The sequence below is a fragment of the Nanorana parkeri genome, unplaced genomic scaffold (genome assembly GCF_000935625.1).
Source record: "Nanorana parkeri isolate BGI_ZX_2015 unplaced genomic scaffold, ASM93562v1 scaffold59, whole genome shotgun sequence".
In the NCBI taxonomy this organism is placed as follows: Eukaryota; Metazoa; Chordata; class Amphibia; order Anura; family Dicroglossidae; genus Nanorana; species Nanorana parkeri.
Genome location: NW_017306327.1, coordinates 2885145 through 2896933, shown reverse-complemented (window position 1 = coordinate 2896933; position 11789 = coordinate 2885145). Strand labels below are relative to the sequence as shown.

Genomic DNA, 11789 nt, shown 5'->3' with positions numbered 1-11789 from the left:
ATACGCTGTTGTTTGACCTACCATTGTGAGTACCCTTGTACCTTTGGTTTATGGTGTCTATTTTAAATTATATTGCATTATCTGCACCAGGTTGGGCGTCCTTTTTTCTCTTTTGTCTTCCAGTTTTACAGTCTCCCCGGCTGAAGTGGGGCAGCACCCCTAGCGATCCTGTACATGTAACAAACACATCATCAGGAATAGTGCACAGCGCTTTTGCTTTTTCTTATCTGCTTCCTTAGTGTCTTCTTACCACACAGCCTAGGGAATTGCTTGCACATACTTATGCGTTCCCGATTGCTAAATTTGCAAATCATGGTATGGAAATGGGATCATATGGCAGAAATCTAATGCAAACGTAGATAGGTTACATTCTTTGTATAATGTACACTTTCTCCATAAATGTACACAGCTGCAGTTTTCTTTATTTTAGTGTTACCTGCATCTGTAAATGGGACTTAAATACACATTAAAGCATTTTATATGTAGTCTTGAGAGATTTTATTACAAGCTTGGCACAGGCAGATCAATGTTTCTCTGCATTGCTACATCTTGAAAGTAACTGATGCCTGAAGTGTACCTGTCATCTAATTATTAAAAATTCTAGTACTGGCTGCATGGATGTGGTATAATGGGCAAAAGTTTATAAAGATCGCTTAACCTTTTGTATTTAATGTTTCGTAGGTTTTTAGCTCCAGTGTCCATCGTTATCTGTAATGATATAATGGCTTATATGTTCGGGTTTTTCTTTGGCAGGACACCATTAATAAAGGTAAGCAGCAAATCAGCAGTGACTATTGTACATGCACAGCACAGGGTGGTGCTTTGTTACATTTAAGTATTTAGAGTTAAAGCATTTGTCAGGGCCAAATGTAAAAAAAAAAAACGTATGCAGTACATATCTGCAATAAAAACAAATTTCCTCACATTTTTTTTTTTTTTAAGACCCTGCAAGTACAGAAAAATTCCAGTTGATTCACCAGAAATGCTGCCTGCTGCTAATTTCCTATTGTGGGCTAAGGGGCCAGTTCACACCATAAAGTCTGCGTTCCAGAGCGTTCGGGCTCTCGAACGCCGGCCGGCAGAGTCCCTGCGTTTAGGGGCGGGAGGGGGCACGGTAGTGCATCGAAGTCAATGGCACTGCAGCCACACACCGCACCCGGACCGCAGGTATGTTGGTGCTTGCGTTCCGGTTCAGTGCGATCTGCAAAAATGTAAGCACTATTTTTTCAGATCACACTGGACCGGAACGCAAGCACTAATGTGCCTGCGCTTCGGGAGCCGGCGATCGGACTGCGGGCTGGTGGCGTGGCTGCGGTGCCATTGACTCTTCAATGCACTGCCACTCTACCTCCCGCCCCTGAACGCAGGGAGCCGGCCACCTTGTGTTCCAGAGACTGAACGCTCTGGAATGCAGACTTTGTGGTGTGAACCGGCCCTTGCAACGAGCACCATTTTGTGGACTGAAATGTCAGGAAACAGTGTCAGCCCTGTCTTGTTGTCGGTTCTGAGATACTGAACTACCTCCCCTCTCAACATAGAGAATATGGGGTTTATTTACTAAAGACAAATAGGCTGTTCACGTTGTAATGGAGTTTTCACTTTGCAGGGGAATTTTCCTTAGCTCGGTGAATGTGGTAAAATTATATTTTGCATGGAATATCCAATCCCCCCCCCCCCCCAAAAAAAAATAAAATAAAAAATGAATAATAAAAAACTGTATTTTTGGGTGTACATGATAGGATGATGGAAGCCAGCAGAGCTGACTACGGTTTGGGAAAATTCCCTTGCAAAGTGCAAATTGCCTTGCAAGTGAACAGTTCATTTGCCTTTAGTAAATCAACCCCAATGTGTTTTGTAGTCCAAGATAAGGACTAGGAGCACTAATTGTACTCCTTGACATAACGCAGGAAGTGTGCACAGGGCATAGGACAGCTCTGAACTTATAAGATCAACTGCCATTTAATAATGTTCTTAAACTGATATATCAAAACTCCTTCCACGGTATATTTTCCGACACCAACAGAAGCAAATAAGAAAAGTTAATTGTTAAAAGTTACATTTACTTAAGGCCTCGATCACACCAGGGCGGGTGCGGTTTCCGCACGATTTTGTAAAAGGCGGTTTTGGGCATTTTGTATTGCGTTTTAGAGCTGAAAAAAAACTCCCAAAAGCGCGCTGATCAACGCGGTTCCATTGAAAGCTGTATGGAAAACGCACTGATCAGCGCGGCAGAAGAAGGTCAGGGAGCAATTCGGGTGGGAGGCCTTAACCAGTTTCATTCACTGCTGCTGGTTTTATTTCTCTATTTTGCAAATCTTGCAAAATAGAGTTTCATCAGTTTCATTTTTGCACATTTTTGTTTCATTTTTGCACATTTTTGCACAGCTTGCAAAATAGAGTTTCATCAGTTTCATTTTTGCACATTTTTAAGAGCTCCCTATGATTGTTTCATATTTGCATGTGATCCGCAGTAGAAATTGTGTAAAGTTCCTATTTGTGGAAGTTATTGAACTGGAATCCTGGCTCCAGCCAAAACCTTTTCACATTTGAATTGAGTAGGGAAGGTATACTACTCCTGTCAGGTTTTTATTGCAGTCTGTGTCTTCCTGTCCTGGTGACAACCACTACCTTCAGTTCTTGTACTGCTGTCACAGGAACAAGAAGTGACCTCACAATGGGGTCCCGGATACCGATTAAGAACTTGATAGGAATATTGAAAATTCTATTAAAACAAATGGCAGACATGGACTTGCCAGGGAGCACAACTAGGTTATACGATGTACTTAAAAGTAGCACATGTACTATAGAAACAGCAAAGCTTTTTATTTATATTTATTTGCATACATTTAAAAATATAAGAATATTTTTAAAAAATGCATTAGGTATGACTCCCCGTACATCTCAATTTTTTTTGTAGCTCTGGATGGAGCAAGGGATGCTTAAACACTTGTAGGTTTTTGGGGTTCTTTTGCCATTGGGGAGATTTCATACAGACAGCAAAAAAACTTGACCAAGGCTATATATAGCTTTTCCCCAATCCAAAAATGAAAATAAGTTTTTTTTGGCTTTGGATGCACTTTTAGGTAAACCAGTCACTACCCCTGACAAATGAAACTAACCTTTCTAAAGATATTTTTCAAGCAAACTAATATTTACACTAATAACTTAACACCGATAATGTTTGTTCTTTTTCCAACTAGTTGTCACCCAAAAAGACTTGGGAAGGTTTTATTGGTGGATTCTTCCTGACCATAGTATTTGGATTCCTTGTAAGTATCTGTTTCCCTCTTCTACTTTAGATATCTTTTTGTTGGGCCTTTTGTGGTGATCATATAGCTTCCCATAAAGGCTATGTATCAAAGTACTAATGAGTAGCTCTGTTGGAAAGGATAAGGGGAAGCCCCCTTAGATAGCCCTTTTAGATGAACAGGGAAGTTGTTGCCCATTTTATTCTTATTGTAAATGGAAAAGTAATTTAGTCTCATTGCTCATCCTGATATTGATACATTGTATGGCAATCATTTTGTGTTCATTCATGGTTTAGAATGTGTACAGGAATGCTCTTTTGCTGAAAGTTCAACAGGCAAACCCATTCACTGCTTGAAAGCTCAGCTACAAACAAGTTGCCAAACTAGAGTCCCTTAAAAGGACCAATATTGTGAAATAAACCTTTTTTGTTCAACTTCTACAACATATGTTCAATTTACATCCCTGAACATTAACCTGTTCTTTTTTTTTTCACAGGTACTGTTTCAATATAAGGTCGCTTACTGTAATTTATGGCACCATATAAGCACTATTGTGGCTTTAAGATTTAGAAATGAGCTTTAGTAATTGTGCTTCCACCGCTACCAGTAAAATGTAATATCAATGTGACAATCAGTAAAATCAAATCATAAGGAGTATCCTAGTATTTGCATAGGAGCGTCCACTATAAGCATTCAGTAAAGATCCCGTAGGGGCCATTTTATGAATCTTCTACTCAACCATATGCTGGGCGATTGCCATCACTGGATAGAGTTTATGCTCCTCAGTGTCATATAGTGTCAGGACTGCCAAGTGGACGGCATTAGCCCAGCTATATGCTGCGAGGAAGATTTATAAAACAGCCCCTTAACATTTACATACTAAGCCAATTTAATTTAACTTTCCTAGAGTCACAGCAATAAAAGCATTCTGTAAATGGTTACAGTATTTAAAGTGACCCTGTCACTTTTGGTTAAGGATGTGCATGCCTTGGTTAAAAGTAGAAATCACTAAGTGTGTATTCATCCTTTGCTGCAGTGTAATGGTTGACTGGAAACTTAAATGGTTGGTGTTCGGTTGATAATATATGAGAAACTATCGTGTTTCCCTGAAAATAAGACCCTGTCTTTTTTTTAATATATTTTGTGGCTCAAAAAAACACGCTAGGTCTTATTTTCGGGGTAGGTCTTATTTTTGTTTTTTTAATGTACAACAATCCACACTTATTCATGTAGAAAAGTCTACATGTATTCATGTACAAAAACATGGTGATCAGGGCAATCAGGGGTGCCGTACCTTACCAAGAGCAATTTGCTAACCAATCGCTGGCCAGAATGAGCGAAGCGCACTTTTACTATCCATTCCTCACAGGCGGAGTGCATTTGGCATCACTCCGCCTGTGACAGGAGCCAGCGCTATAGAGTAGGCATTGGCTTATGCGGCTCTGCTCCCTCCGGTGCCGCCTCGCTTCCTCTAGTGCTGGCTTCGTTGGCACCGCTGATTCTCTCCTGCCTCTCTCGCGGCTCTTCAAGTTCCCCCTTATACCACCACCGGCCCTGGGAAAGGTCACAACTAGGTCTTATTTTCGGGGTAGGTCTTATATTTTAGCAATTCCCAAAAATAGTACTAGGTCTTATTTTCGGGGTGGGGTTTTACTTTCGGGGAAACACGGTATTACCGTAACACTATGGGGGGAATTTACCAAAATCTGGAGCAGCTGTGCATGGCAACCAATCAGAATTTCTCTTCAGTTCAGTTAAGATTTGAAAACAAAAGAAAGAAGCTGATTGGTTGCCATGCACATCTGCTCCAGATTTTGTCTGCTCCAATTTGGATAAATTCCCCTCCCTGAGTTTTCTAAACAAAGATTAGAACAGTAGTTGTTTCTCTGACCATGGTTTGGAGGAGTCACTGCTCTGGCGTATTTATAAATTTCACCTTGAGCTACTGAGCTTTGTAAACAGAAGTAAGGATAGCCTAAAAAGAACGTGAAAAAATAAAGATGATATATAAGAAACAACCATCCATTTAATTAAAATACGTGAACTTTCAGACACAAAGTACCTCCCTCCCTCCCCTCCCCCAGTTGTATACTGACCTCCAAACTGCTTGTAAAATCTTATTTGAACTGGGCATACCTATGCAGTGGATCCCCCATAGACTTCCATGGGGCTGTTTCCCCAGGGGGACACAGTTTTTTCAACTATTTTTTTAAATAGTTTAAATTAATAGTTTACATGTTTTTAACCAACGGTCATCTCTGCATTTTCTGCTTCGCAGTTTTCCTACGTCTTAGTACAGTTCGAGTACTTTGTATGCCCTGTGGCATATAACAGTGAATCCAACAGCTTCTCTACCGGCTGTGAACCATCTGAGATCTTCAGGCTGCATGACTATGCTGTACCCCCCTTTCTACAGTCATTACTGGGATGGGTAGGTATTCTGTAGTTTCAAAACAAGCTGAAACAACATAGAGAAATATGTACCCTGCAAATGGGTGAACGTTTCCTCATCAACATGTTCATGAAATTCAGTGCAATTCGTTTTTTTGTTTTTTTTATCATCATTCTGACCTTTTTATATGAAGAGGCTTTTCCACAAATGTGTACCAGGAGTTTCAGATGCTTGTGGCCTATTTATTATGCCTGTTTTAAGCACTTTCACATGCTTCAAATGTAGATTTATTTATTTTTTCCTATCGGTGTTTATAGAATTTAAGACTGCCATTACAGGTAGACCCGGATTAGCTGTTTACGTAGGAGTGCTATTTTAAGGAACTTGTAGTATTCAGTTATGTAGATGAGACTGCCATTATCGGGGATAGTATGTAATGTACATGATACACTCACAGACTTCATATATCAGGTGATCAAGGTTTCTTTTTTAAAGTGTATGTAAACCCAAAAACAAAAGTTTAATATATTGCAGCTTACCTGTATTTTTACCTTGTAATCACGAAAATAACCCTTCCTAGTGTTTTAAAAATGTTTATGCATCCAGTTCAGCTCACAGGAATTGATAAGGACACTGCATTTCTGGAAAGGTCAGGATGTAGTTTTTGTACCTCCTGAAAATGTTCTTAAAAACGTCCTAAAAAAAAAAAGAATGCAGCTGCCACATGGTAAGCTGCAATATATTACATTTTTGTTCTTCAGTGTACCGTAGTTACTTTTCGAAGTACAGGGCCTCGTATATTAAAGTGTCTCAGGGAATAATCTGTACTTTGCCCATAGCAAATTTACTCCTTCAGGTTTTAGTGCAAGATAGAATATAATGGAGAAGCTACTTTGGTAGGTTCTAGGCTTCTATAAGAAAAGTACGGGTGATGTTTGTCTTTTTATTTAACTTTGTGCTCTATGAGCAAGCCTTCTGCAGTCTTGCCTTATCATTAGATATATGGAAGAGGGAGATCACATTTGTCTCTTTTTAATTAAAATTGGTATTCTATGTGCAAGCCTTCTGTAATCTTTCTTTATTATTGGTTATTTTTAGCAGCAGTGTGTAATAATAGAGGTTAAATTATTAATATCTGTCTTCTAGAAAACGGTGCAGTTGTATCCATTCCAGATTCATAGCATTGCTCTCTCCACATTCGGATCATTGATTGGGCCATTTGGAGGATTCTTCGCCAGTGGCTTTAAAAGAGCTTTCAAAATTAAGGTAGGCCCTGCATTGCCAATGTTTACAACATGCAAATGCCATTTATTATTAGGGAGCATTCTAAAGCACATCTCTTAATATTAATAATGTTATTTCTTTTGTCATCTTTCCTTATTGGGTGATAATAAATTACTACATACAAAAACAAGCACTAGGATAATTTTATTATTCATTAATGTGTAGTGTTATCTGAGATCATTCAAAACGTATTGGCAGGTGTATTTGGCTTGCATTTCACCTGTTTCAAAGGAATTCCAGTAGAGTATGGAAATGCAAAACCTGCTTGAAAGCGAACAATAGCTTAGGCCCTTAGTGTGCTGATTCTAGTGTGGGTCAAAGTGCAGCTGACTGAGCTAATTTTCATTATGTATGAACAAAGATTTAAATTCTGCTTTTGGCAGTTTCTTCTGGGATGGTTTTTTTTTTTCTTTTAACCTATTCTGGACCATCTTTATTGCCACCCCCAGTATGATAAATGAATCATTTAAGCAATACCTGTAAGAAATAAAGACTTGACTTGCTGTATTTTTCTTCAAGACGCTTCACTGGTCATCTGACTAGCTTTCTCAGTTCTGAATTATTTATAAAACTAGTCCAGTTGCTTTGATTTATTTATTACAGATATACGACCTGAATGAATGAGAACCTGCAGAGACAGTTTCAGCTATAGTTTGAAGCACTCCATGTGCGAGCGTTGCCATGCATTCTAGATGTGTTGTGATTTGAAAAACTGATTTGAATGAACTGGTCACAGGTTATTGGGATACCATTGACCACTGTTGAATTAGAGTATTTAATTAACATTGGATAGTCATTAACATAAATGTTTTTTTTTTTTTCTTGCGCAGTCTTTACCATAGTAAAGTTCTATAATGTGTTACTTTTACAGGATTTTTCTGACACCATTCCCGGACATGGCGGAATTATGGATCGCTTTGACTGTCAGTATCTGATGGCAACCTTTGTCCATGTTTACATTGCCAGCTTTATAAGGTAGATTATCTTTATAGCAAGCACATTTACCTTATAACCAGCCCATGCTTTGTAGAAAGATATATTTATTTGCTAATTGTGTCGATAACAAGCTGTGTCAGGCATAGACTGAAAAAGAATACAAACATTGTAGTAAAATTTATAAATGGCCAACATATTCTACGGCTAATGACACAACATCATCAAGAAATGTGTATATTATGTAGAAAATGATTCCTGGGTTAGACGTCTTTGGCTGGCCTCTTAATATACTTAATATAAAATAAGGTATATAAAACCTGTAGTATGATGTAGGTGACAGTAATTCTTCAGCATGCTGGGAACTTCCTGTCATTAGAGCTTGGGTTTACTAATCTGTTTTTGTTAGTCTGTTGAGAGAGCAGAGTAGTCAGCTAAGATGTTGAAACAATTTTCTCTGTTGCATTTGAGAGTAAAAATTAGATAAAAGAAGACTTCTCTGGAAAACTATATGACAAAAACCAAGAAGAAATGCATTGCTGTCATTTGAACCCATGGGTTTTACTTTTGAGTAGTTTTCTCCTCATTTGCCATCAGAACAAGAAGTTAAGGGAACTCTCTTGAACAAAGGACACAGACAAAAACAGATTTTTTAGTAAAGAAAGGAAGGATTAGAGTGAGATGTTACCAATGGGTAGTCCATGAACCCATCGCACTTCTGATCGCTTAGTCCAAAAACAACTGGTGGGTGCTGCGGTCACCAACGGATGGGCAGGGACAATCACAAAATAAAGATAGGGCACTGGCACTCTAAATAGACTCCAAGACATGTCCTGCCTGAAGAAGGGGATCCTGCGTAACCTTAAAAACATTGCATTTATGTGATATGTTGCATTTACGTCAATAAAAGACGCACTATTCACTATTTAGATTGCCGTTGCCCCATCTTTACTTTGTTACCAATTATGGGCAAACCAAATAAAAAAAACTGGCAGACATTGTAACTCTTCTACACTCTATCTTAAATTAACAAAATAACATTTTGGCTGGAATTGGGCTTTCATGTGCCTGGTGAAAAATATGCCTGGAAATTAATAAAGATTTAAGATTCTATCTAGGGCACATGTGGATGTGCAGGTGTTACTCAGGCATAACTTGCTTTAGATCGGTCTAGAAATATTTAGGCTTGGCCTGGCATAAACATTTATGGCTATTGGTAGGGGAAGGAGGGGTATGGGCAGAAAGCTCCAGTGCTGGCATATCTGTGGAGGAATAAAAGCGATCAGACAAGGTTCCTGCTCAATTCATCATATTCCCCAGAGACCAGATGCCATACACATGAGATGTCACATTGTCTCAAAGGAGGGGACACTTCATGACTGAAAACAGTCTTTCGGTTTTTCTGTGCAATAAAGTATTTTTTATAAAACATTGGTGTACTAGTGACAAATACTGACACAAGTTGCAGAACCCAACTATAAAAAAAACAATGGGGTGTTAGCTGCTTTGTTTAGTAGACAGACATGGCCAAAAATGTTGGCACCCCAGCATTTCTGTCAGATAATGCACCACTTCGCACAGAAAATTGTTGCAATTACAAATGTTTAGGCATTCTCATGTTTCTTTCCTTTGTATGTATTGGTATGACACAAGAAAGTGGAGAAAAAAAAAGGCAAATCTGCCACAGTCCACGCAAAACTCCAAAAATGGACTGGACAAAATTATTGGCACCTTCTCCAAATTGCAAGAAATAATTGCATTCCAAGTTTTTGTGGCATAGCATGGACAATCTCAGGGTTACAAGTCCATCTCCAGAGATCTTAATGTTCCTGTGTCCAGTGTGCACAAAATTGTCCAGAAGTTTACAGCCCATGGCACTGTAGCTAATCGACGTGGATGAAAGAACAATTGATCAAAGATTGCAACAGACGATTGTTCGATTGGTGGATAAGGACCCTTGATCAACTTTCAGACAAATTCAAGCTGACCTTCAGGCACAGGGTACAACTGTGTCAGCTAGCACTATACAACAGCAAAAGTTTCCCGGCACACTCCCCAGCCAGCATGCAAAAAAACATGTCTAACTGCTAAGTTTAAAAACAGGTTTTTAGATGCACGTCTTCTGCAGAATATGTGGAAGCCGCACTGCTCCGCCAAGGCACCTCTATATAGTGCGGCCCTAACTCTAACCTATGAGAGTCTCCATCTTGGAGCACATGTAGCAAAAGATAAAATAAAGCTGGTGATAAATCGATGAGTGCGTTTGCCATTTGTTTTGCTTGACTGATTTGGTGCAGTGACATATCTGGGGTCCCAGCTGCCATTGTGATGTGCGGGGTCCCTTGTGTGTCCCTGTGCCTTTTAAGGAGGTTGGGCTGCCTCCTGGTGAACCTGCACTCAATTTTATCTTTTGCTACAGGACCGCAATACACAGAGGTGCCTTGGCTAAGCAGTGCGGCTTTCACATATTCTGCAGAAGACCTGTCTCTAAAACCTCGATTTTTAACCTTAGCGGTTAGACAAGTTTGTTTGCATGCTGGCTGGTGAGTGTGCTGGGAAACTTTTTGCTTTTGTACTGTTTAAAGCCCTTCCATGTGCACCTTGCTTTAAAGCTGCTGATAAGTGGATGAGTGCGTTTGCCATTTGTTTTGCTTAGCTCGCACTATACGTCGCCATCTAAATGAAAAGGGACGCTATGGTAGGAGACCCAGGAGGACCCCACTGCTGACACAGAAACATAAAAAAGCCAGATTGGAGTTTGCCAAAACTTACCTGAGGAAGCCAAAATCCTTTTGAGAGAATGTGCTGTGGACAGACAAAACAAAATGACCACTTTTTGGCCCATCATTCTACTGTTTTCAGAAAAAGAAATGAGGATTTAAAGAAAAAAAATACAGTCCCTACAGTCAAATATGTTGGAGGTTCACTGATGTTTTGGGGTTGCTTTGCTGCTTCAGACACTGGATGTCTTGAGTGTGCGCATGGCATTATGAATTCTGGGGTGCAATGTAGGGCCCAGTGTCAGAAAGTTGGGTCTCCGTCAGAGATCATGGGTCTTACAGCAGGACAATGACCTACAGCACACGTCAAAAAGCACCCAGAAATGGTTTCAGACAAAGCACTGGAGAGTACTGGACTGGCCAGCAATGAGTCCAGATCTGAATCCCATAGAGCTCCTGTGGAGAGATCTCAAAACAGCAGTTGGGAAACGGAACCTTCCAATCTGAGAGACCTGGAGCAGTTGGCGAAAGAAGAGTGGTCCAAAATTCCTGTAGAGAGGTGTAAAACTCATTGATGGTTACAGGAAGCTGGGCTACCAAATATTGATTGAGGGTGCCAGTCATTTTATCCAGTCCATTTTTGGAGTTTTGTGTCATACCAATACAAACAAAAGAAAGAAACATGAGAATGCCTAAACATTTGTAATTGCAACAATTTTCCGTGCGAAGTGGTGCATTATCTGACAGAAATGCAGAGGTGCCAATATTTTTGCTCATAACTGGCTTGGCAGGCAGTGTGGGATTAGTAACATCGATGAAATCGACTCTTAGTAGAGGATAGCTTATAGCGAGGTAAAGCACTAGATTAGAGTGAAAACTGCTAGTGGCAAGTACTAGAGGGAGCAGAATGATGTGTGCCAATCAGCTGGGAGAAGGTAAGATGCACAGTGAATGGTGATAAGCCCTGGACAAGCCTGTATAGTGAGAGCTCAGACAGTTATAATAGTGCTGTAACCAGTGTTGTATTCTGGTTTGGGGCTGCCCTAGGCGAGACGAAACTAGGGCACCCCCTCCCCCACACTAAATCTGCAGGATCTGTGGTGGGCTCGGCCATAGACCCCGCAGAGTTCACCACAGATCCTGCAGAGCGCCCCGAGACCCTGCAGAGCCAACCACAGATCATGCACGCGCACACACACACCCCCCCCCCTC

At 40.1% G+C, this 11789-nt stretch overlaps 1 protein-coding gene across 1 annotated transcript in view; it reads left to right on the top strand.

Moving 5' to 3' along the window:
• Positions 1 to 681: 681 nt before the first annotated feature.
• LOC108804443 (phosphatidate cytidylyltransferase 1-like) overlaps positions 682 to 11789 on the top strand; it is a gene marked incomplete at its 5' end in the record, with an annotated part of 12229 nt that continues 1121 nt past the window's right edge. The window contains 5 exons of the mRNA XM_018576178.1: positions 682 to 769; positions 3201 to 3269; positions 5527 to 5679; positions 6787 to 6906; positions 7796 to 7899. Coding sequence (XP_018431680.1) covers positions 682 to 769; positions 3201 to 3269; positions 5527 to 5679; positions 6787 to 6906; positions 7796 to 7899 — 534 coding nt within the window. The remainder of the gene's footprint in view (positions 770 to 3200; positions 3270 to 5526; positions 5680 to 6786; positions 6907 to 7795; positions 7900 to 11789) is intronic.